The following is a 27,009-nucleotide window of genomic DNA, read 5'->3' as shown; positions in this document are numbered from 1 at the left end:
TGACAGTCACAGGCATGATTGCTTAGTAATTTATTCTCTTAAGACTCCATCAGCAGGTGGAATGGAAGACCCCTCCCACCCTGAGGCCTTGGGTGACCAAGGCGTTATACTCCTTCACAGCCTGCTCTGTCTGGAGGACCCGAACATCAATGCCTTTTTTCTTGAGGTACTCTACAGTGGATACGGGTACCTGGGAAGAAGGAAAAAGAAGAGTAAGTCAGGGGGAAAGGCTCCCACGGTTTTCTTTCCTGCCATGAGGCAAGTATATTCTACAGAACTGGACAGTGACAGCTGTTACTCCTCAATCACCTGGCATGTCACCCATCCAGAATCTGGCACGGAGCCCCAAGGAGTCAGAAAGGCTTCTAAGAAGCTGACAGAAGTATCATGAAATATGGGCAAACAGCTCAGGTGAAATAGAAACTGGAAAGAGCATGCGTGGATTTTGGAGGCAGACAGTATTGAATTTAAGTCCTTACTAACAGTGTGACTTGGGGTAAGTGAATTAAATTTTGAGCCTTTGTTTCCATGTCTGTAAATAGGGATAATGATAACTAGTTCACAGGGTTGGTATGAGAACTAATTTAGCTCATGGATGTAAAATGGCCAGCATGTAAATGTTCCATGTTTTGAGTCCGCCTGAGTCTAAATTCTAACTGCCACGTACTAAGCAAGAGACACTGAGAGTCTCTCAACCTCAGTCTCCCCCCCTGTACACTGGGATATTTTGCAGTCACAGGGTTGGCGTGAGGATGAAGTTAATGTATGTATTCATTCACTGCAGCTCAGATGCCTTCTCAGAAAGGCCTTTCTTGACCGCCCCATTTAGAGCAGCCCCTCTTAAATCACCATTTTCTTTTTTCTTTTTTTGCTTTTTAGGGCCACACCTGCAGCATATGAAAGTTCTCAGATGAGGGGTCGAATCAGAGCCATAGCTGTCTGCCTACACTACAACCACAGCAACACCAGATCTGAGCCGCATCGGTGACCTACAGCTCATGGCCACACTGGATCCTTCACCCACTGAGCAAGGCCAGGGATTGAACCTTCCTCCTCATGGATGCTAGTCAGATGTGTTTTCACTGAGCCACGATGGGAACTCCTATAACAGCATTTATTATGATCTGAAATTGTGTACTTTTTGTTATCCATGAGGGCTGTAAACCTTGTCTTGTTTATCTTGTTGTCTCTGGCGCCTAGAGTAAGGTGTGACCCATAGAAAGTGCTCAATAAATATTTGCAAATGAATTTATATAAAAGATTCTCAATAGCACCAGCATTATTAGATATTTTCTCAACTCTGGCTTGTCCTGAAGATTATTTTAAATAGAAGGAACTCTGAGTGACATGATTTTTTTAAATGCCCTATATTACTTTTTTACATATTTGAAGAATTTTATAACAATAGTAGCCTTAGAGATAGGAATTATTTTAATGTAAAAAAAACTAGATTAAGCTAAGAAATATAAATAAGTCAAGGGCACCTCATCAGTAGGGAACTGGATTTCAGGATATCGACGTGAAAGAAAGAATGAGGTAGATCTCTATATACTTACGTGAAGGGCCCTCCGTAATGCAATAATGTAACTGAATAAAAAGTTATAGAACAATATGTATAGTGTGATCCTATTTATGTAAAAACATGGGCATAAGTATGTGTAAGTGTGTATATATTTGCAAATGCATAGAGAGAATTACAGCAGTTAATACACCAGATGTGGAGAATGGGAAGGGAAATCATTCACCTTTTTTTTTTTTTTTGTCTTTTTGCCTTTTCTAGGGCTGCTCCTACAGCATATGGAGGTTCCCAGGCTAGGGGTCAAATCAGAGCTGTAGCCACCGGCCTATGCCAGAACCACAGCAACGCGGGATCTGAGCCGAGTCTGTGACCTACACTACAGCTCACGGCAACGCCAGATCCCCAACCCACTGAGCAAGGGCAGGGACCGAACCCGCAACCTCATGGTTCCTAGTCAGATTCGTTAACCACTGAGCCACAACAGGAACTCCCTTTTTTTTTTTTTTTTTTGTCTTGTTCACCCTTTTAAATCTACATTTCTATACTGACTCTTACAATAAACATGTATTATTTCTGTAAGTACAATAAAAATAAACTTTTCTTCTGTAAGGGGGAAAAAGGCCTTACTTGAACATGCCCAAGAAAAGAAAAATGTAAAAAAATATTATAAAAATGTAAAGTACTATAAAAGTCTAGAGAGCCAAATAATGATAGCTGTAAAACTTAGGAAATTCAAGGATTTGAGGAATTTGTGAAAAATTGCTGAAACTACACAGGCTTGTGGCTCTGTAGAGACTGGAGAGTCCAGCCGTGGTCAGGAAGAGTGTTGTGCAGCCACTGTTTTATCCTAGACCATCCACTGGCTCAGCAAAATGAAGATGTGTGATATAGAGGTAAACCTCCAAGAAGAACGTATCTCTAAGCGAAAGAGTCCAGAGTCCTTAGGAAAGCTGTACTCACCCGTACCTACCTTCAAGGCCTCACTCATCCCTCGGCCAATCACAAGGATCTGCACGCCTTTCTCAACCACTTCCTCCACATCTGCAGGCTGCACGCCAGGAGAATGCTGGACATAGAAAGAGAAAGTATACCAGCTACCTCCTCTTTTAATCTTTTTTGTGCAATCAGCATTGTTGTGAGATTCATTCATTCACTGAAGAAATGCTTACTAAGGTTCACTCAGTGCCAAGCATTATGCTGGGCCCTGGGAATAACAGAACATACATTGCTGCCCCTATGGAGCTCTAAGTCTAACGAAAAACATAGAATACTAAAAAAGAAAATTTTAAAGTTTCCTAAGTGCTACAAAGAAGTAACTTCAGGGTGTAGTGAGAACACAGAGAAAGAGCACCTAATTCACACCTGGGGAGTTAGGGCAAGCAGTCAGGGAAGGCATCCCAGAGGAGGTGACATTTAAGTAGGAATTAGGTTAAAGGAAATCCAAGGGAACAAGGCATACCAAGTACACGGAATAGTGTGAACTAAAGCGCAGAGGAAAGAAAACCCTCGTGAACTACACGTAGTTCCATGTGACTGGCGTGTAAGTGACGGGTGAGAGAGTGAAAGACGATGAAGCAGGAGAAGAACACCCACACACCCTGCCAAAATTTAGAAATTGCCACACTGTTTTCTTCTTCTGACCCCCTTTCCCGGTTAACCCTAGGAAAATGTTGATGTTTTAAAACCTGCCTATCAGTCTGTAACGTCTTCTCAGATTCTCCCAGGGATACTTAAGGTAAGGTATTTAATAAACATGAATCCAACATTAAAGGATGGTGGCTTCTGAACTGCTTCCACGTCAGCAAAGGGCGTAGAGGAGTTTGCTAAGTACCAGCCCAACTACTGGGCTGCTTCTGTGAATGTCTGTAAGGATGACACTCAGCATGGAAGCTCAGAAAGGCAAAGCCTCCCTTCCCTGATTTGTCTCTTTTATTCAGTCAACAAGCGGGTACTGAACACCTCTTCTACAATGAGCCCTATCTGGAAGCACTGCAGATACTGAGGTGAACTAAATCGTCTTTGAAGGCATTGTAGTCAAGTAACATTAGTGAGCAAAGAGTTACAAAGGTGAGATAAAATAGAAAGTTGAAGACCTCAGAAGAGGGAGTGAATAAATATGAGTGGGAAAATGTCATGGAAGACATGCTGTTTTATTTTTATTTTTTTGGTCACGCCCGCAGCATGTAGAAGTTCCTGGGCCAGGGATTGAAACCCGTGCCACAGCAGCACCCAAAGCCGCTGCAGTGACACCAGGTCTTTAACCCACTGCAACACAGGAGGACTCTAAGACATGTTATTCTAGCTGTGTCTTCAAGTGTGAGTAAGAGTATGCCTTGAGGGAAACTCAAAGAATTAAAAATAGTGTTGCTGTATCATCCAGCAGTGCCATTCTTGGGCATATATCCAGAAAAAAATACAACTCAAAAAGATACCTGCAGCCCTATTTTCATAGCAGCACTATTTACAATAGCCAAGATACAGAAACAACCTAAATGTCCATTGAGAGATGAATGGATAAAGATGTGCTGTATATATGTATGTATATATATATATATATGTGTGTGTGTGTTATGTACACACACACACACATATATGATGGAATATTACTTAGCCATAGAAAAGAATGAAATGCCATTTGTAGCAACATAGATGGACCAAGAGATCATCATACTGTATGAAGTCAGAAAAATACCATATGATATTAGATGTGGAATCTAAAATATAACACAAATGAACCTTCTATGAAATAGAAGAGGACTCACAGATATGGAGAACAGTCTTGGGGAGTGAAGGATTTGGAGTTGAGGATTAGCAGATGCAAACTACAGTATGTAGGATGGATAAAAAACAAGGTCCTACCACATAGCACAGGAAACTCTTAAATATCCTGTGATAAGCCGTAATGGAAGAGAAGATAAATATATGTATCTGAATCACTTTGCTGTACAGCAGAAATTAACACAATGTTGTAAATCTATATATATATATATATATATATATATATATTTTTTTTTTTTTTTTTTTTGCTTTTTAGGGCTGTACCTGTAGCATATGAAAGTTCCCAGGCTAGGGGTCAAATCGGAGCTACAGCTGCCAGCCTACACCACAGCTACAGCAACACAGGATCCGAGCTGCATCTGCAACCTACACCACAGCTCATGGCAACATGGGATCCTTAACCCACTGAGCAAGGCCAGGGATTGAACCCGCAACCTCATGGTTCCCAGTTGGATTTGTTTCCACTGCACCGTGACGGGAACTCCTAAATCAACTGTATTTCAGTAAAATTTTTTAAAAAGTAAAATGTTGAAATAGTAAACATTTCCCCCAAAAGATTGGATTTACTGTGTGTTAGCTAGACATGTCCTTCCTTATTACCTCTTGGACCTGTCCATTCCTCTCCACCTCCTTGCATTGCCACTACCCTGGTCTAAGGTGCCATTACTTCTTATTTAGCTGATTGCAGTAGCTCCCTAACTGGTCTCCATAAACCCACTTTAGCTCTTTCCAGTTATCCATTCTTCAAACTGTAGCTGGAGGAATCTTTGCAAAACACAGATCCATTCAAGTCACCCTCTGCTTAACAGCATTCAATGGCTTCTTGTCCTTTGAATAGCTGACAGACTCCTTAACATGGTCTGTAGTTTCCCAGCTTCCTCACCAGTCTCACCACCTATCCCTTTCCTCATCTTCTGTCTGGAAAACAGTTTGGCACATTCGTAGATACTTATGTGATTCGGCAGTCACATACTTGGATATTTATCCTAGAGAAATGAAAATTCACATTCACACAAAAACCTGTTCCTGAATGTTCATAGCGCCTTTTTACTGATGGGGGGCACTGTTACTCCTATCTTCCAAACTTAGGAGTCCTACTCCAGACATTTTCCCCCAGTTTTATTGAGATATAATTGATATATAGCACTGTAGATAATTGATATATAGCACTGTAGAAGTCCATGGTATACAGCATATGATTTGACTTACATATATTGGAAAATGACTACAATAATTTTATTTAACATCTATCATCTGATAAAAGAGAAAAAAAGAAAAAATCATTTTTTCCTTGTGATAAGAACTAATATTTAGTCTGTTAACAGCGTTGGTATATATCATCTAGCAGAGTTAACTATAGTCATGGATAGCAGCTTTATTTGTTGTGGTCCCAAACTGGATAGAATGTATAAACAAATTGTTACAATCCAACAGATTATTCAACTGGTGAATGTATAAACAGATCATGTTATAATCCAACAGTATAATATTACTCAGCAGTAAAAAGGAACTAATTATTGATACATACGACACTGGGTGAATCTAAAATGTATTATGCTACAGTCTTTAGGGCAGTAGCCTGCTGTGGCCTCCTTTGCCTGACAAAGCAATGAAAGCTGTCTTACTCCTTTCACCCACAAAACAAAATAAAAAAATAAAATGTATTATACTGAGTGAAAAAAGCAACTCTTCGAAGACTATATACTGTATGATTCCATTAATATGAGAAGTAAATGTAACGTACTAGGTCAATTCATAGGGGCAAAAGATGAATAAGGTCTGTAGGGTAGATAACAGCAGTGTATCAATGTTTAATCTTCTGATTTTCATCACTGTGTTGTAAGAGAATGGCCTTGTTGTTTGTTTTTTGGTAAATACACACAATTGTGGAATAAGAGGCTAGGATATCTACAACAATTCAGAAAAAAAGTATCTGTTGAGGAAGAGGATGGCCTTCCCATTGTGGCTCAGCTGGTTAAGGATTTGGCTTCGCCGTAAGCTGAGGCATGGGTTGCAGATGTGGCATGGATCAAATGTGGCTGTGGCTGTGGCTGTGGCGCAGGTCAGCAGCTGCAGCTCTTATTCATCCCCTAGTCCAGGAACTTCCATGTGCCACAGGTATGGCCACAAAAGCAAAGAAGAAGAAGATGATAAAGAAAATATGATAAACTGTTAACACTTGGATCTGGGTAAAATTGAAAATTATTTCTAACATTCTTGCAACTTTTCTGTGTGTCTGACTTTTTTCCTTTCCTTTTTCTTTCTTTCTTTCTTTTTTTTTCTTTTTGGCTGTACCTGCAGCACACAGCACTTCCCAGGCCAGGGATTGAACCTGTACCACAGGAGCAACCCAAGCCACAGCAGTGATCTGAGCTACAGCAGTGACAATGCTGGATCCTTAACCTGCTGAGCTACCTAGGAACTCCTGAAATTATTTCAAAAATAAGTAGTTTTGGAGTTCCCGTCATGGCTCAGTGGTTAATGAATCCGACTAGGAACCGTGAGGTTGCGGGTTCGATCCCTGGCCTTGCTCAGTGGGTTAAGGATCTGGCGTTGCCATGTGGTGTAGGTCGCAGACGCAGCTCGGGTCCTGCATCTCTGTGGCTGTGGTGTAGGCCGGTGGCTACAGCTCCGATTCGACCCCTAGCCTGGGAACCTCCATATGCCATGGGTGCCACCCTAGAAAAGACAAAAAAAGAATATATATATATATTTTAAGTGTTAACATAAGCAGGTTACAGATTAGCAGGAAGAGACCACCTGTAGGCACACATACATACTCTCTGCTTCCTGGCTGGTTAGCCACGGAAACAAAGTTTATCAGAAGCCAGGTGGCTACACAAAGCAGGAGCAGATGCAGCACATCTTTCTTTGCTCATGTCTCTTGTACGCCCTGTGGGGTATACAACTATTGTTGCACTCTTCAGTCAGTGAATCTGCAGAGATGATAACAGCCAGTCTCTCACACTAACACCCTTTTATATTCGGACTTACCTCCTCAGTGTCTTCCTAAAGAATTTACACTAAGGCTATAGGAGCTTACACTTAAGAGAATATCAGTGTTCTAAATTAGGACGCCTGCAGGTCAAAGAGTGGATCAAACTGATGAGTAGCAAGGGTACATCCTCATCATGGGAGAGGATGCAGAGCTAGTGTCCAGGTGGCTCTGAACAGTATCTCTGCCTCCAGCTTTCCCTGTTTTCCACGAAGATGAGAAGAGATTCAGGGCAATTAGATTCTTTAAAGTAGTTTAGGTTCATATGTTTTTAAAAGACAAAACAAAGAATGGGATATTTTTTCACTTGATTACAATAATTGGTTCTTAAAAGAATTGGTTCTTTATGAGCATTGAATTAGATGCTCTTTTGATTTCCACAGTTCGATCCTAGAACCACCCTGAGCTGAACGGTTATAAGAACTTAACCTTTATTTATTTATTTTTTCTGGGACAATGACCAAGGTAAATATTTAGTAGAATTACAAATAGGGGTTGGAGCGCTTCGCCTGCCTTAAGTAAATGCATTTTTCTGAAATAATGAATGATTTGTTCATTTAACGAAGAATAGCATCTCCTTTGAGGAGCAGCATGATCCCTAGACTGTAAGAGCTCACGTTCTGGCACAAGGAAATAAGGCCACTACTCAAAGTGCAAGGCCACACAAGAGTGCAAAACCATAATCCTCTGGAGATGCAGGGACTGGAGTCAGCCTCAGCCCCTCGGAGTTGCTGGATCCGTGGGACTCAAGTGACAGATCTGGCTGCGGCCTGCTGTACTGCAGGCTCAGGGTGTCACACGCAGAGCAATGAAAGATAACTGCAACAGCCTGTGGATCCAGGCCTTGGTGGGTGATCCCTCACAGCCCTGTGCAGTGGCCTGTGGTTGGAGCATCAGCCTGTTATGTGGCGTTCTCAACCTGCCACCAGCCCCTCCTCTGCTTCTTCTGACCCCTCAGGGCAAGCCACTAAGGACCGCTTCCCTTCGTGAGTGTCTGATCCTGTTCCTCTTCTTTAAAAGGCTTCCCATCCATGTCAATGGGAGGTTATAAAAGCTTATTGTTTTCTCTTGGAGGAAAGCTATTGATTGTGGAAGAATGTCCAGCTAATACCCATTACGCTCGCTGACACCAAGTTGTTATCCTATATGGCTAGGATGTTTCTCCCAATTTAATCTTAAATTTGAAAAGAAAACGTTCCTATATTACATTTTCAAAGAAGCATTTCCTTCAGCGGAATCGAAGTGACCATAAATGTTACTAGCAGTGCTGTTTTCGGGCTGTGTTGCTGATGAAAGCAGATTCTGCAAGTGAAGGTTAAAGGATCTCTGGAATCTGTCCTCTGTGGACACTGCCTGAGTCACATCTCATTATCACTAGCTTGAATTAATAGCCTCTAAGTGATCTTTCTGCCTCCACCAGGGCAGAGGCCTGTTTTTTGTGCCATAGGGTGCCCTGGTGATCTGCTGAAGTTTATGGCCTCCTTCTTAGAACAGAATGAAGTTTTAAAGTGTATGTGTGTATACATACATGTATATATGTCCTTTTTTTTTTTTTTTTTTTTTTTTTTTTTTTTTTTTTAAGGCTGTACCTATGGCATTTGGGAGTTCCCAGTTAAACTTAGGGATTAACCCTTTGGTGATATAGTACAGTTAACTCCCTAGTACCTGTTCTACCCCAAATGATTTGTCTAACCAATCATGGTTTAGTTCAGGATGAGGTCTGTGGATTAGTTAGGGTAAAGGCAAAGCTCCTGTTATAAAAATCCCCAGATCCAGTGTCTTAAAGAAGATAGAAATGTATTTCTTTCTCTTTCTCATATATTAGTGTGGCCAGTCTATGCTAGGGGTGGGGGGATAGCAGGGGACCCAGATTTTTCCCTCTTCGTTGCTCTGTGATCTAAAGCATTTGAATGATGGGAACTGATAGTAGCCATGCCCGAGTTCTAACTATGAAAGGAAGTGTAAAGAAGAATAGTTCATGCCTATTGTTTTAGGGCCCAAATCAAATCTATCATTTCTTTTGTTCATATTCCACTCAATTTTATATTGGTGATAGCATAGTTACATAGCCATACCTATGCAAGGGAGAACAGAAAATGCAGACACTAGCTGGGCAGCCATATGCACCAGAAAAGGGACAGAATGGATTTTGAAAGGACAACTGGCAGTCTTGTCACTGTGAGATGTGAGGATGTCTAATAATGGACTTTTGGAAAAGATTTCGACTCTTCCAAGCTAATTTAAAAAACTACAACACGAGACTATACATTTGTTTTTAATATTTTTTATAATTTTATGTATATAAAATTGTTGCATTTGCAATCTGGACTGTTTTAAATTACACACCTTAGGAGTTTCTGCTGTGGCACAGTGGGTTAAGAATCTGACTGCAGTGGCTAGGGTTGCTAAGGAGGTGCGGGTTCCATCCCAGGTCCAATGCAATGGGTTAAAGTATCTGGCATTCCTGCAGCTGTGGCATAGGTCACAGCTTTGGCTCCGATTCAGTCCCTGGCCTGGGAACTTCCACATGCTGTGGGTGTGGCCATAAAATTAGGGGGGAAAAGAAAATCAGAGATCACACCTTATGAAATACTCCTCTAACTCACCCAGGCAATGTTTTCCCTTTGTACTTCTTTTGATTACATATTACAGCACTTATTACAGTTGTCTCTTTGCCTAATTTTCCCATAAAGCTCCTTTTTTTTTTTTTTTGTCTTTTTGTTATTTCTTTGGGCCGCTCCGAGGCATATGGAGGTTCCCAGGCTAGGGGTCAAATCGGAGCTGTAGCCACTGGCCTACGCCAGAGCCATAGCAACGCGGGATCCGAACCACGTCTGCAACCTACACCACAGCTCACGGCAACGCCGGATCCTTAACCCACTGAGCAAGGGCAGGGATTGAACCCGCAACCTCATGGTTCCTAGTCGGATTTGTTAACCACTGCGCCATGACGGGAACTCCCCCATAAAGCTCCTTGAAGGAGCCATCCTCATTCTAAGACTTTACTCTGAAGATACACCTCCAATAATAAAAAAAAAAACAAAAAACAAAAAACAAACCCATGTAAAGTTATTCATTATAGCATTATTTATAATGGAAGCAATCTAAATGCCCATCCATAGGATACACTGAATAAGTAATAGTACATTCATATAGTGGATTATTGTGCACCTGTATAAAATAAAAAGGAATATCTCTATGGATATCCTGATTTTAAGTATATATTTGTTCAATGAAAGATGGGGGGAAAAGGAGCAAGTTTTGCTATCTTCTTCTTTTTTTTTTTTTTTTGTGCTTTTTATGGCATATGGAAGTTCCCAAGCTGGGGGTCGAATTGGAGCTGTAGCTACCAGCCACAGCCACAGCCACAGCAACACAGGATCCAAGCTGTGTCTGTGACCTACACCACAGCTCAAGGTGACACCGGATCCTTAACCCAATGAGCGAGGCCAGGGATCGAACCTGCATCCTCATGGATACTAGTCGGGTTTGTTAACCACTGAATCATGAAGGGAACTCCCTTTTTTTCTAAAGCTATCTTCTATGTAAAGAATAGGGGAATATAAGGAAAAATATGGTAATTCCTGTTTTGGCTCAGCAGGTTAAGAAACTGACATTGCTTCACAGAAGCCTTGGACCTGGTGTTGCCTTGGTGTGGCACAGGCCTGAAGCTGCAGCTCTAATTCAACCCCTAGCCAGGGTACTTCCATATGCCTCAGATGTAACCATTAAAAAAAAATTATATATATATATACACATATGTATGGATGGATGTTTATGGATGTGTGCATGTGTTTGTGTATTTATTTTTCCAAAATAATTACAAAAATACAAAGAAAAAGCATGAACCAAAAAACTAATAAAAATAAAAACAGTGAAATAGGTATGCGATGGAAGAATCAGGGAAGGATGATTTTTCTGAATATATCTTGTTAGATAGTTCTGACTTCTGAATTATGTAAATGTTTTATATATTCAAAAAATTAAATCACCAAAGACACAAAAGGGGGGACACTTAAAATTGTATGTCAACAGAAACAAATGAACCCAAATGTATATTAAATTGATGATATAAAGAAAAGATAATTGAAGTAAACTTTAAAGTGTTCTGATTGATTGTATGCCTAACTGGGATAGGTTCTGAGTATAAAATTTCTATAGAGTTTCAAGTTTACAACATAGTGATTTACAATTTTAAAGGTTCTGTTCCATTTACATTTATTACAGTATTGGCTATATTCCCTGTATTGTACTATATCTGTATTCCTACCAACAGTGTGCAAGGGCTCCCTTTTCTCCTCATCCTTGCCAACATTTGTTGTGTTCTTTTTGATGATAGCCATTCTGACAGGAGTGAGGTGATATCTCATCATGGGGTTTTGTTTGTTTTTTGTTTTTGGCCATGCCTGTGGCATGTGGAAGCTCCAGGGCCAGGGATCAAACCCATGCCACAGCAGTGACCCAAGCCACTGCAGTGACGACACCGGATCCCCAATCAGCTGTGCTACCAGAGAACTTCTCATTGTGGTTTTAACATGCATTTCTCTGATGATTAACCATGTTGAGCATATTTTTATGTGCCCAGTGGCCATGTGTGTGTCTTTGCAAAAATGTCAATTCAGGTCTTCTGCTCATTTTTTATTTGGGTCATTTCATTTTTGCTTTTTTGTCTTTTTTTTTTTTTTTTTGATGTTGCGTGGTATGAGCTGTTTATATATTTTGGATGTAAGCTCCTTATTCTTCATATCATGTGCAAATATTATCTCTTGTTCAGTAGGCTATGTTTTGGTTCAGTCCATGGTTTCCTTTGTTATAAGTAAAAGCTTTCAAGTTTAATTAAGTCCCATTTGTTTATTTTTTCTTTTATTTCCTTTGCTTTAAGAGACAGATAAAAAATATTGCTACAATTTATGTCAAAGAGTGTTCTGTTTTTTCATCTAGGAGTTTTATAGTGTCTGGTCTTCTATTTTGGTCTTAATCCATTTTGAGTTTGAATTTTATTTTGTGATTTCAATGTTAGCAGTATTGCTATAGTGATTTTTGTCTACAGTAGGACAGAGCAAATAAGTTATTACATTGATGGTCTTGGGAACTAGTTTTCTTACTGTGGGAGAAATAGGCACAGATGTGGACTTGTGGATTAAGAGAAAGAATCTTGTGATGCTGGCTTAAACCAGAGGTATCATTATGAACTCAACACACACAGAGACACACAGGCACACACACATTTTCTGGCTCTGTGTACTGAAAGGGCTTGGAGGTAGTGACATCTCAGTAGCAGTGGTATCTAGAAACCATAAAAATCCTGGAAGAAAATGGAGGCAATATGTTTGACATGCTTTGAGATTAGTCTTAGCTATAGATTTTTAGATGTCTCCTCGGGCAAGGGAAACAGAAGCAAAAATAAACAAATGTAGCTACATCAAACTAAAAAGCTTTTGCACAGTGAAGGAAACTAACAGCAAAACCAGCATACTGATGTAACTGGACTTATTGTAATCATTTCGTAATGTATAAAATAACAAATTATTATGTTGTGCACCTGGAACTTGCATAGTGTAATGTAGGTCAATTATACTTCAGTCAGTAAATCTGTTGATAAAGAAACGTGACAACACAATGTGATGCATGAGCCCTGACTGGATTTTGGATTGGAATGGAAAGCCAGCTATAAAATATATTTTATTTATTTATTTATTTATTTTGGGTTTTTTTAGGGCCGTACCTGCAGCATATGGAAGTTCCTGAGTAGGGGTCTAATTGGAGCTGCAGCTGCCAGCCTACACCACAGCCACAGCAACAAAGGATCTGAGCCTCATATGCAACCTATGCCACAGCTCATAGCAATGCCAGATCCTTAGCTTGCTGAGTGAGGCCAGGGATTGAACCCTCATCCTTATGGATACTAGTCGAGTTTCTTCCTGCTGAGCCACAACAGAACTCCATATTATTATTATTATTATTATCTTTTTAGGGCCACACTCATGGCATATGGAGGTTCTCAGGTTAGGGAACCAATCGGAGCTGTAGCCACTAGCCTACACCACAGCCACAGCAACACAGGATCCGAGCTGCATTTGCAACCTACACCACACTTCATTGCATCACTGGATCCTTAACACACTGAGTGAGGCCAGAGATCGAACCTGCATCCTCATGGATGCTAGTTGGGTTCGTTAACTGCTGAACCACAATGGGAACTCCCAGAAATCCATATTATTTTATTGAAACAATTTGACTATGGAGTTAACATTTTATTTGATCAATGTTGAAGTTCTTGAGGTAACATTAAGAATATGACAGCAGAATGCTTTTTATTTCCTTCTTCAGCTATACCAGTGGCATGAGGTAGTTCTTGGGCCAGGGAATGAACCCATTCCATAGCAGCAATCCAAGCCACTGAAGTGACAATGCTGCATCCTTAACCCTCTGAGCCACAAGAGAACTGCAGAATGCCTTTCTTTTATTAGATACATTCTGAAGTATTTGGAGTAAGTGTCATGATGTTCGTACTTACTTTCATATGATTCAGCAAATGTTGTTATTCAGAGAGAGAAAGAGAAAACCACAGAGACAAATCAAATGTGGCAGAATATTAACAACTGGTGGATCTAGGCTGATGGTTTACAAGTGTTTATTGCTTTTTTTTCAGATCATTATATAGGTTCAAATATTTTAAAATGAAAAAAACGGGGAGGGGGAGAAGTCAACATAGGTTTTCCATGTCAACCAGACATAGAAAGTAACTGGGAAAACATAAGCAAAACAAACATACACAAAAGCAGGAAGGGTTAGGAAATGCTCACTCATTTATCCTTCCTTAGGTATCAGTTTCCTGAGCACAAGAACCTTTAGTCTGGTCGTGTGGACCAGACTCTGAGAATTCCGTTACACTTCGTACCTGTTGCCTGTATTACATATAAAAATAAAATCACAAAACCAGCAATGGTTATGGAGGGTGTTTGGGGGGAAACGTGAAGATAGACTGTATACTAGATAATATTACTGTATCAAGGATAATGTCTTTCTTTTTCTTTTCTTTTTGTCTTTTTTCTAGGGCACAACCCACAACAGCATGTGGAGGTTCCCAGGAGGAACTCCTCAAGGATAATGTCTTTACTGGTGATAATGATACTGTGGCTAGGTAGGAGAATGTTTATGTTCTTAGGAAAGAAATGCTAAAATATCTACCATTTACGCTAAAATGACTGGGGGAGGAGTTCCCATTGTGGCGCAGTGGAAACAAATCCGACTAGGAACCATGAGGTTGTGGGTTGGATCCCTGGCCTCGCTCAGTGGGTTAAGGATCCGGCGTTGCTGTGAGCTGTGGTGTAGGTCACAGACATGGCTTGGATCTGGTGTTGCTGTGGCTCTGGCAAAGGCCAGCATCTGTAGCTCTGATAAGACCTCTAGCCTGAGAACCTCCATATGCCGTGGGTGTGGCCCTAAAAAGACAAAATAAAATAAAATAAAATACAATGACTGGGGGAAAAGCATGTGTGTGTGTGTGTTTGTGTTTGGAGAGAGAAAATAGACATGGCAAAGTCCAGACAACGTGAGGATTTTGAAACAGTGTATGGGCATTTATCATCATATTCATATAACTGTACTGTATGTTTGACATTGTTTAAAAGGTATGGTAAGGTTTCCAAATTTCCTTTGGTTCTCTCTGGGTGTCTGCTAATTGGTTTGGCTTTCATTTAAACTTACGCCTCAGTCATGTCTTCCTCCTTGTCTCCTGTCAGCCTAACAAGATAAATAAATGAAAGATTTATGCATGTTTCCAAAGAAAATTCTTCTCCGGGAGTTCCCAGCGTGGCTCAGTGGTTAACAAATCTGACTAAGAACCATGAGGTTGGAGGTTCGATCGCCGGCCTTGTTCAGTGGGTTAAGGATCCGGCGTTGCCATGAGCTAGGGTGTAGTTCACAGAGGCAGCTCGGATCCTGCATTGCTGTGGCTGTGGTGTAGTCCCAAGGCTATAGCTCCGATTAGACCCCTAGCCTGGGAACCTCCATATGCCACGGGAGCGACCCTGGAAAAGCCAAAAAGACAGAAAAGAAAAGAAGAGAAAACTCTTCTCCAATAAGACAGTTATTGCTTTAGGATAGAAATAAGTGAGGACAGTAGAAAAGTATCGGCTCTATAGTAAGACCTCATGTGCAAATACTGGTTCCAAAAATTATTAGTGCTGTGACCCTAAAAAAGCTATATTTGACCAAGCACACAATAGTTTTTTGAGTAGAGATTTGCTAGTAGGTGGTAGTAAATATATTTTATGGACACTTATTGAAGATAATAAGTTTTCTTGATATTTCCAACCTTAGGTCATTATAAATCTACCCTGTCCCCCTTGAAACTGATAAAAAGAGGAATTGCAACATTAACTTACCTCAGAAGGAATGTCACAAAGTATTAAAAAAATTGTTTAATGACATCTATAATGAAAACATTCAATGCAGCCAACACTTCTTGGGCCCTACTTTATAGATGCTGTGCTAAATGCAGAGTTCTTGCCCTCAGGGAGTTCACCACTTAATGAGAAAAACAGATAAATACACACTCAGTACAGTACAGGTGAACTGCACTAAGGGTCAAAACAGATGGTGCACAGAATTACGCAAGTACTGAGAAGGGAGTAAGTAGCTCATTCTCACAAGGACTATCAGGAAGTGCTTCATAGAGAAGATGAAAGAAAAGCTAGGAATTTCAGGATTTTTAAGATTTCAACAGGAACAAAGGGAAACAGGTCATTTTAAGTAAGGAAAATGGTTTTGGCAAAGGTAAAGAGGATGAAAGATCATGGTAGATTTATAGGAGAATAATATTTGGTATGGAGTAGCTAGGTGGTCACGTGTGTGTTATGAAATATAGGGGATGAGACTGAATGGAAAATTTTTTTTTCTTTGTTTTATCTTTTCTAGGGCTACACCCGAGGCATATGGAGGTTCCCAGGCTAGGGGTCTAATCAGAGCTGTAGCCACCAGCCTACGCCAGAGCCACAGCAACTCGGGGTCCGAGCCACGTCTGCAACCTACACCATAGCTCACAGCAATGCTGGATCCTTAACCCACTGAGCGAGGCCAGGGATCGAACCCACAACCTCATGGTTCCTAGTTGGATTCGTTAACCACTGAGCCACAACGGGAACTCCTGAAAGGAAAATTTGGAACTGCATCATTTTTTTATTTTTATTTTTATACAGCTTTTTTTTTAGGGTGCACTCAGAGCCACAACAGGAATTCCTCTATTTATTTTATTTATTTTATTTTATGTTGCTTTTTAGGGCAACACTCAGGGTATATGGAGGTTCCCAGGCTAGGGGCTGAATCAGAGCTACAACTTGCATGCCTATGCCACAGCCACAGCAATGCCAGATCTGAGATGTGTCTGTGACCCACGCCATAGCTCACGGCAATGCTTGATCCTTAACCCACTGAGTGAGGCCAGGGGTTGAACCCACCTTCTTATGGATACTAGTTGGGTTTGTTACTGCTGAGCCACAGTGGGAACTCCTAAGACTCTTTTTAAAATTTTAATTTAATTTTTTTTTAAATGATTGAGCTCATGGCATACAGAAGTTCCTGGGCCAGGGACTGAATCTGAGCTGTAGCTGTGACCTATGCCACAGCTGCAGTAATGCCAGATCCTTAATCCTCTGCACCCCAGTAGGAACTCCTTAGGACTCATTTGGAAGAAGTAATTTGGTCAATTCTGTAGTTACATTGGGAGAAACAAATAGTGTAGAGCAATAATATGTGCTAGGCATTGTGCCAGGTAACTAAAAAAGAAAAGAGAATCAACTTGAGGGGTTCCTGTCATGGCGCAGCAGAATGGAATCCAACTAGGAACCATGAGGTTTCGGGTTCGATCCCTGGCCTTGCTCAGTGGGTTAAGGATCCGGCATTGCTGTGAGCTGTGGTATAGGTCACAGACACGGCTTGGATCTGGCATTGCGTGGCTCTGGCGTAGGCTGGCAGCTGTAGCTCAGATTGGACCCCTAGCCTGGGAACCTCTATATACTGTGAGTGTGGCCCTAAAAAAGCAAAAAAAAAAAAAAAAAAAAATCGAAAACAGTCAAGTATCTAATATGTGACAGGCACTGTGGTAGATACTTTACAAAGATGAACATATTTAGTATTCAAAGCAATTGCATGAAATATATTATTTTCCAGCCCCACCCCCAAGAGATTTTGATTCAGTAGTTGGAAGGAGTGAGAGTGACACAGAACATGCATTTTAAACATGCATCTAGGTGATTCTGATTCTGATGCAAGAGATCCATAAATCACACTGAGAAAAACAAATTGAGAGAAAGGAAAGAATGAATTTGCATGATGGCAAGTGGCATGCTTTTTTTTTTTTTTTTTTGGCTTTGGCTTTGGCTGCGGCATATGAAAGTTCCCAGGCCAGAGACAGAACCCACACCACAGCAGTGACCCAATCCACTGCAGTGACAGTGCTGGATCACAATGGAACTCCATGGCATGCATTTTTTAAAATGCATTCTTTCCAAACCATGTATTACTTTTACATCAACCCATGACAAACAGACCTTATTATTCTCCTTTTATAGATGGTTAAAATAAAGCACAATCAGCCTCTATAACTTGGTTAAGGTTATCTAGCTAAAATGTGATAGTGCCTGGACCTATGAATCTAAACATCTACTGGATATATCTAGATGCCCTAATGTAAGTTCAAGCTCAACATAGTTCAAAATAATTAATCATTTTAAGTACCCAACCTCTGCCCTAAACACAAATACATCTGTTCCTCCTCTTCATATACCTAGTCTCAGTAAATGGTACAGCCATGTACCCATTTATCTGTGCTAGAATTTCCCTTTACCTGCAAAAGCTAATAAATGCCTTATCTTGCTAATTTCACCTTAATAGTTTTCAAATGTGGTGTTTCATTTCTACCCACACTACTACTAACTTAACAATAACAGCTTCATTTATTGAGTCCCTACAACATATCTAGCACAGTACACCAATCCTTTTAATTATTAGATCAACCCTATGACGTGGGTAATATTTCCATTTCATAGATGAGGACTCGGAGGCTTAAGAGCTTTGATCTGATGCCCTTTTGCCTCCGTGTAGATGAGTTCTACTCAGCACCTCAGCTTTTCCTCTCATCTTTCTCAGGTCTTCTCTCTCCAGCCAGTTCTAGAACACTGGGTATTCTGCTGACAAATGAAACTTAACAAGATAAAAACCATCTTATGGCAAATGTTTCCTCTCTCCCTAGTATCATCCATGGCACCTTCATGGTTTGAGAGTTTGTAAAGTTTACAAGAGGAATCATGATGTAGTAGAAGGGAATGGGAAAGAAAGTGAAAATCTGACCTGAATCTACGGTTTGATTTCACATTTTTTAGTTCTGTGCTCACGTAAGTTTGACTTCTCTGTGCTTATGAAGTTTCCTTAAATACAGAATGAGGTTAACTCACATAGTCTGATATGGGGAAAATACAAGAGATAGTTATATATAGATAGTTACAATAGATGGTTTTATATATATATATATATATATATACATATAGTTTAATAAAAATATAAAATTTGGGGTGGGGGGTCCATACCTGCAGCCTGTGCAAGCTCGGGGACCAGGGATCACATCCACAATATAGCTGCAACCCAAGCCACAGCAGTGACAACACTGGATGCTTAAGCTGCTGCACCACCAGGGGAGCCCCTAGACTGCTGATGGTTATAAAGTTACCTTGGGGGTGATATGTGTATTCTGGAATTAGTAACTATTGCACAAGATTATGACAAAAAGTCCCCTGGATTGCATACTTTAAAAGTTTAATGGTGAGTTTAATGGTTTCCAGAGAGAGAGGGAGAATGCAAGAAATAGTTACTTTTACTTGGAACCTGGTCATTATAGCTTCGGATTTTGAACATCACTGGGTCAGCCTTGTGCAGTGTCAACCATACACTAATAACTTACCTCAGTTCCTGTTTCTCTCCAATCCCAAGCCCGACTTCCCCCTGGCCACACTTTGCAGTCCTTATAGATTTTAGTAGAGCCTTGTACTTTCATTTGCCCCCATGAGAGGGAGGCAATTTCAGGGGAAGACATAAGGAATTTAACCGAACTCTGGAATTAAAAGAAAAATAAATTTTAGTTTTAAAGTAAGGTTAAAAGAGCTCCAAAATACACGAGCTATGCTTTATACAAAATATGTTTCAAAATATAATACCACATACAAAATATAGTAAGTGCTGGTACTCTGTGAGTTAAGAAGCATCTTTCTCATTTACGTGGTTGTCCCTTCTCCAGAAGTCTAAAAGGTGAAATTGTTATTCTTGGGATCTTGAATCATCCAATCATAGAAATTAAATACTACAATTACTTCTTAGACTCTGGAGGGAATTCTCAGGATATTTTTTGACAAATAAAATTAAAAGGTGGATATTTACTTCAGTATGATGGAGTGAGGAGGTTGACAAATTCTTTTCCAAAAAGCAGGTATAAAGCTGGACAAAACTGCAAAAATAACCATTTTTTACCAAGGTACATTACAAACTAAAAAATGCTTATGCATGAAAACCACTGAATTTCAGCTAAGAACTGTAAAATGTTTTGCTGTTCTTGCCTGGGATACTCATGCCCCCACATCAGTTTTGTTGGTAGAGGTTCAACTGGGTTGAGACAGGGCATGAAAACCAATTTGCTGCTCTGGGGGAGGAGGCTCACTTGATTTAGAGCCCTGCCTAGTTAAACTGGTGGTGATCTCAGTGGCAAGTAAATACGCATGGAAGGTGGCACTGCTTATTTAATACTGTGAGCCGGAGTTCCCATTGTGGCACCGTGGAAATGAAACCAACTAGGAACCATGAGGTTGTGGGTTCGATCCCTGCCCTTGCTCAGTGGGTTAAGGATCCGGTGTTGCCGTGAGCTGTGGTGTAGGTTGCAGATGTGGCTCGGATCTTGTGTTGCTGTGGCTCTGGCGTAGGCTGGTGGCTACAGCTCCAATTAGAACTTCCAGGAGTTCCCATCATGGCGCAGTGGTTAACGAATCCGACTAGGAACCATGAGGTTGCGGGTTCGGTCCCTGCCCTTGCTCAGTGGGTTAACGATCCGGCGTTGCTGTGAGCTGTGGTGTAGGCTGCAGACGCGGCTCGGATCCCGCGTTGCGGTGGCTCTGGCGTAGGCCGTTGGCCACACCTCCGATTCAACCCCTAGCCTGGGAACCTCCATATGCCGCGGGAGCGGCCCAAGAAATAGCAACAACAACAACAGACAAAAAGACAAAAGACAAAAAATAAAATAAAATAAAATAAAATAAAATTATAAAAAAAAAAAAGAACTTCCATATGCCATGGGTGTGGCCCTAAAAAGGACAAAAGACAAAAAAAAACAAAAAAACAAAAAAACAAAACCATGAGACTGTTTGGGGCAAGCAATGGATTGTCAGAGCAGATAGGGATTTAAAGGGAATTCCCAAGATGTCATATGGCTGTAGGGGCTTGCTGGATAACCTTCCTACATATCCATGGTGGCACAAAGGCTGTGAGCACATGCATCAAAGACAGGAGGCCTAAGTCATGCAAACATCTGGGCCAGTGGAGCCTACAGATCTAAAGTGAAGAGGTGAGAGGGCTCTAGAGGACTGAGAAGAAGGGAAGAGCCAGATGAGAGATGAAAACAGCCTGAACATTGAATGTACAGCTCACATACTGATCCCCAGTAGAGTGGGTAAGTCTTACTGGCTTGAGGTGTTTGGATACAATCTTTTGTTAATCTTTGCCTGGACACGAAGCTACATAGGCATAGAGGTGACTCCCAGGAAGCCAAGCTTTAAAAATGAAAACAAGGGAGTTCCTGTTGTGGCTCAGTGGTAACAAACTGGACCAGGATCTATGAGGACGTGGGTTCGATCCCTGGCCCCGCTCAATGGGTTAAAGATGTCTTGTTGCTGTGGCCTGTGGTGTAGGTCACAGATGTGGCTCAGATCCCCCGTTGCTGTGGCATAAGCTGCCAGCTGCAGTTCTGATTCCACCCCTAGCCTGGGAACTTATATATGCCGCAAGTGTGGCCCTAAAAAGCAAAAAAAAAATAAATAAATAAATGAAAAATAAAAAACTAAGAGAAACCATTTATAATTCATCAAAATTATGAGAGGGGAGGGGCAATTTAGGGGGATGAGATTAAGAGATACAAGTTGTTATGTACAAAATTGATAAGCAGTAAGGATGTATTGTATAGCACCTGGAATCATACTATTATCTTGTAATAATTTTTTTTTACTTTGCAGCACCTGCAGTATATGAAAGTTCCTGGGCCAGAAATTGAACCCACAGAAACAACCAGAGCCACAGCAGTGACAAGGCTGGATCCTTAACCCACTGAGCCAGGCTAGGGATCAAACCCACACTGCTGCAGAGACAACTTCCGATCCTTAACCCACTGCACCCCATCCGGAGCTCCTTTAATAACCTTTGTGTTCTTTTCCCCGCTCTTTTGGCCAAGCCATGGCATATGGAGTTCCTGGGCCTGGGATCAGATCTGAGCCATTGTATTGACCTAAGTGACAGCTGCAGCAACGCTGGATCCTTAGCCTACTGTGCTGTGCCAGAGATCGAACCTGCACCCCAGCACTCCCAGGACGGTGCCAATCCCGTTGCGCCACAGCAGAAACCATCCTTCAATAACTTTTAATGGTGTAAAATCTGTGAAAGATTGAATCACTATGCTGTATTCCTAAAACTAATGCTGTAGGTCAACAATACTTCAATTAAAAAATTATGCTGTGGCCGCATCTTGGAAGCTGAAGGTATGGCTGTAAAAAGAAAAAAAAAAAAAGAAATTTCTTATGTATAAATAAAGACTAAAGGTAAGCAATTTAATGATTATTTAAAGGGTTCTTCACAGAACTAGCAGTACATCAATTATAGGTTTTTTTCATTTTTTTTTTAAGCTACTCTTTTTCTAACTACATAAATTGGGATTAGATCCTTTAAAAAAAAAGATTAGATCCTTAAAAAAAAAAAATCCTTTTTACTGTGGCACCTGCGGCATACGGAAGTTCCTGGGCTGGGGGTGGAATCAAAGCTGCAGCTGCAGGTCTGCTCCACAGCCACAGCAATGCAGGATCCGAGCCACATCTGTGACCTACACTGCAGCTTTTGGCAATGCTGGACCCTTAACCCATTGAGGGAGGTCAGGGATTGAACCGGTATCGTCACAGACACTATGTTGGGTTCTTAACATGCTGAGCCACAACGGGAACTCTGGGATTGGATTCTAGTAACCCACAAATTCTCCTGGCCCAAGATAAGAAGAGATAATGGTATTGTGGGTGCTTATTGTTTATTTTCTTTCCAAGAACAGACTTGGTGAAGGTATGACCTAAACCTTGCTTTGTAGTAAAACATTTCTTATCTTTTGGGTGATATAATTTTGATGCCCAAGGACTTTGCTCTAATGCCAATCTTGATTAGAAAAGGCAGAAATTCTAACCTTATTTATCAGTGCCTGAATAACAGTGTCAGCCCTGAGAAAAGAAAAAAATTGTATAAACCTTTTTAAAAGAAATTTATTTTCACAATCCCATGGGAGAGCAGGCTAGGTACTGAAAAAGCTGAAAGCAAAGCGATAGAAAGGAAAGTGGCAGGGGTAGCATTCACCAAATGACACAAATCTTTCTTTTGGTTTGAAGGTTCTTTCCACAAAATTGATTCATAAAGATATGACTTTAATATTTTATACATGACCTTTTACTTCAGCTCAAATTAAGTTATGCTCTTATGAAGATTTTTGTATCTTCCTACAAAACTGCTGTTTAAGATGTATTCTGGGAGTTCCCATCATGGCGAAGCGGAAACAAATCCAACTAGGAAACATGAGGTTGCGGGTTTGGTCCCTGGCCTCGCTCCGTGGGTTAAGGGTCTGGCGTTGCCGTGAGTTGTGGTGTAGGTCGCAGACTCAGCTTGCATCTGGCGTGGCTGTGGCAGTGGCGTAGGCTGGCAGCTGTAGATCTGATTAGAGCCCTAGCCCAGGAACCTCCATATGCTGCTAGTGTGGCCCTAAAAAGACAAAAAAAAGACAAATAACAAAAAAATGTATTCTGGGTCAGATTTTTCTTAAAACTGGGGTCTTCAGGGCCCTAGGTCTAAAGATGTAACTTGACAGTTTGAGAGTCATACCAACATGTTTTAGTTTAGTTTTCCTTCCTTTCTTTTGGCTGCGCCTGCAGCATGCGAAAGTGCCCAGGCCGGGGATAGAACCCCATACTACAGCAGTGATCAGCAGCTCACAGCAGTGACAATGCCGAATCTTTAACTGCTGGGCTATCGGGGAACTCCTAGTTTTTCTTTTTCATTGAGGTATAGTTGATATACCAAATTATATAAGTTTCAGGTGTACAGCAAAGTGATCTACTGCAGTTCCTGCTATGGCACAATGGTGTTGTCTCTGTGGCGACACCAGTTCTATCCCCAGCTGACATAGTGGGTTAAGATCTGGTGTTGCTATTGGTTAAGCAATGAGATCCTGCTGTATAGCACTGGGAACTATGTCTAGTACTTATGCTGGATCATGATAATGTGAGAAAAAGGAATGTATACATGTATGTGTAACTGGGTCACCTTGTACAGTAGGAAACTGACAGAATACTATAAACCAGCTATAATGAAAAAAATAAAAATCATTATAAGTGGAAAAAAAAAAAGGATCTGGTATTGCTATAGCTGTGATATAAGTGAAGCAGTGGCTTAGATCTGATCCCTGGCCTTGGAATTCCATATGCTGCAGGTGCAGTCAGAAAAAAATAAATAAGAATAAAGGTTAAACTACATTTATAGTTATTATGAAATATGGGCTATATTCCCTGTGTTGTACAATATATGTTTTAGTTTAGTTCTGTATTTCATTTCAGTGTTGCTTAAAATGATATTTTACCACATATTAAATTAAAACTTTTTTGCTATGATAATTCATCACCATAGATATTTTCCTAAAGTAAGACTTTTTTTCTTTTACTTTTTACTTTTTTATTGTGGCAAAATATACATAACATGAAATGTACTATTTTAACCTTTTTTTTTTTTTTTTTTTTTTTTGCTGCGACTGTGGCATGTGGAAGTTCCCAGGCCAGGGACTGAACCCTGCCACAGCAATGACACCAGATCCTTTAACTGCCAGGCCACTAGGGAACTCCTCATTTTATTTTTTAAATTTTTATTTATTTTTATGCTTTCTTTAGGGCCACACCTGTGGCATATAATAGTTCCTGGGCTGGGGGTTGAATTGGAGCTACAGCTGCTGGCCTACACCACAGCCACAGCAACTTCGGATCTGAGCCGAGTCTGCGAGCTACACCACAGCAACGCCAGATCTTTAATCTACTGAGTGAGGCCAGGGATCAAACCAGCATCCTACTGTCAGGCTCATTGCCACTGAGCCACAATGGGAACTTCCAGAACTCTTCATTTTAATCATTTCAAAGTGTATAGTTCAATGGCATGAAGTACATTCATACTGATGTGTAGATTTTTATTTCATCAGTACTTCTTTTTTTTTTTTTTGTCTTTTTTGCCATTTCTTGAGCTGCTCTCACGGCACATGGAGGTTCCCAGGCTAGGGGTTGAATCAGAGCCATAGCTGCCGGCCTATGCTAGAGCAACAGCAACGCGGGATCCGAGCTGTGTCTGCAACCTACACCACAGCTCACGGCAACGCCGGATCCTTAACCCACTGAGCAAGGCCAGGGATCAAACCCGAAACCTCATGGTTCCTAGTTGGATTTGTGAACCACTGTGCCACCAAGGGAACTCCTCATCAGCACTTCTTTAACTGGAATTTTCAAGGGTCTTTCTAAAGTTCAAAAGAACATTTTTTTCCTTTAAAAAGGATTTGTGTATTAGAAATCAGTATTCCAGGTAATAAATTTTGCTTACAACATAGAATTTTTTCTCTCTCTCTCTCTTTTTTTTTTTTTTTTTTTTTTTTTTCTTTTTGGTCCCATCTGCAGCATATGGATGTTCCTGGGGCCAGGAGTCAAATCTGAGCTGGAGCTGTGACCTGTGCCACAGCTGTAGCAACACCAGATCCAGAATCCACTGCACTGGGCTGGAATCGAACTGGCAGCTCCACAGAGACAAGGAGGATCATTAAACCCACCATGCCACAGAGGGAACTCCAGAATTTTTTCCTCTTGATAAAGGAGTCTTGTTGTTTCTTTAGCTAATTAATATGACACAGACCATTATGGTTTTTCTCCTTTTTACCTAGAAATTCAGAACAAAATTCAATGTTTAATTGTGGTGATCATTTTCTCTGTTCTCAACATAATCGATTGCCTATATATTTCTTTACTTTCCTTTAATTATTATTCTGTTTTACATAGTTTACATTATACCTTGTTTGTAAAATTCTTTTTAGTAAGTAGAAACTATATAACCTTAAAATGCACACAGAAACTTTTGGCTCAAAGTAATGAACTGTATAAACTGCATATTGCTTAATTCAATCTAAATTTTAGGAACTCTTTTCTTCTAATATAGTAGCAACTAATATTTTTTAAGAATTTACAATGTGCCAGGGCATTGTGCTAATCAGTGTACTGTGAATTATCTAGTAAAATCCTATGATATAGGTACTATAACCACTCCCACTTCACCGAAGTTTAAAGAAATGAAAAATCTGCCACGTCCTGAAGCCATTCTATTAGGGCTCAAGTCTTGCTTTTTGTCCTTGCAACCCAGCTGGACCAAGTCTCCTACCAAGTCCGCCCTCAGGGCAGGTGTAGCCCACCTCTGATTCTGGTCCCCTGCAGCGCCTAGTTTCCCAGATCTTCGCACCTCAACAAAGTCCCCCACCCCCACCCAGACAACCGCAGGAGGGCCCTGTCATCTCAAGCCTTGGTTCCCGTGAAGGGCATGGTCCGTTTAGATCCTGGTTTCCTATCAGGACCACAACTCCTCAGGGTGACGATCCCAGCAGAGCCCCGGTGCATCAGGCCGTCGTCCTCCAGAGTCTTCAGGCCCTGCTTTTCCAGCACAGGTGCGGTTCTTGTACTTCAGCAGTATCCCTCAGCAAATTTTCGCTGAGACTTCTTCATAAAAGGTCCCATCCCAACATAATTAATTAATACATTTCCCTTCTCCTATTTTTTTCTCATAATCGTGCTTTTTCCCCAAGTGTCCTCTTATTCACTCCCTTCAACTTCCCCTACTAACCAGTAGCCCAGTTTCAGGTCGAGGAGCGCCCCCAAAACTTACCCAACGCCCTCTCTCCAAGGAGCCGCACTCTCAAACCGCTCCGTGCTTTACCTCTCACCTACGTTCAGGCTGTCGCATCTAAACGCTCCTCCCCTTCGCCCCGCCCTGAAAAAGCCTTTCGGCCAGTCGACGCGCGAAGCTCCGCCCCCTTCAGGTTTATTGGTCACCGTTCCTAGAAAGTCCCGCCTCCCCAGCTTCCAGCCCGCCTCCCTGCCCTGCAGCCCTTGTTTTCATTCCTCCTGTCACACGAGGCAGTGCAAACCCGAGGTGGGAGGAGTGGAGAAGGGGGTGGGGGTGCGGAAAGAGGGCGGAAAGTGAAAGGCACGGAGCGCCTCTCTTTCCTCCGTCTGACTCGGTTCTCGACTGCTCCGGGCCGCTGTTGTATTGTGGGATCGCGGCGCCGTGCCTGAGACGCTCGGATCCGCAGGGGCGCCCACTTGCTAGCGCCTCCTGTCGCCTGTAAGATTGCCCTGCTATTCCT

At 41.3% G+C, this 27,009-nt stretch overlaps 2 protein-coding genes across 5 annotated transcripts in view; one reads left to right on the top strand and one right to left on the bottom strand.

Moving 5' to 3' along the window:
- LOC100511652 (glycerophosphodiester phosphodiesterase domain-containing protein 4) overlaps positions 1-27,009 on the top strand; it is an 882,168-nt gene that overhangs the window by 241,746 nt on the left and 613,413 nt on the right. The window lies entirely within an intron of this gene.
- On the bottom strand, positions 14-26,986 carry AAMDC (adipogenesis associated Mth938 domain containing). Of its 4 annotated transcripts, none has more exons than XM_084975480.1 (4): positions 26,970-26,986; positions 19,252-19,401; positions 2,490-2,585; positions 14-190 (listed from the first exon to the last, which is right to left on the bottom strand). In XM_084975480.1, exons 2-4 carry the CDS (start codon positions 19,381-19,383, stop codon positions 50-52), a joined length of 369 nt encoding a protein of 122 aa, XP_084831606.1. In that variant the 5' UTR covers positions 19,384-19,401; positions 26,970-26,986; the 3' UTR covers positions 14-49. The 4 variants fall into 4 exon arrangements, with proteins under 4 accessions (XP_084831606.1, XP_084831604.1, XP_005667226.2 ...); XM_084975478.1 differs by lacking the exon at positions 26,970-26,986 and adding an exon at positions 26,529-26,599 and having other exon boundaries at positions 2,480-2,585; XM_005667169.4 differs by lacking the exon at positions 26,970-26,986 and adding an exon at positions 26,529-26,599.

The sequence above is a fragment of the Sus scrofa genome, chromosome 9 (genome assembly GCF_054392235.1).
Source record: "Sus scrofa isolate SSC_HxYL_T2T_F1_AM1 chromosome 9, Sscrofa_HxYL_maternal_Yorkshire_Landrace_v2.0, whole genome shotgun sequence".
Classification (NCBI taxonomy): Eukaryota; Metazoa; Chordata; class Mammalia; order Artiodactyla; family Suidae; genus Sus; species Sus scrofa.
Note: the sequence above shows the minus strand (reverse complement) of the source record. Positions and strands in the feature narration are given on the sequence as shown.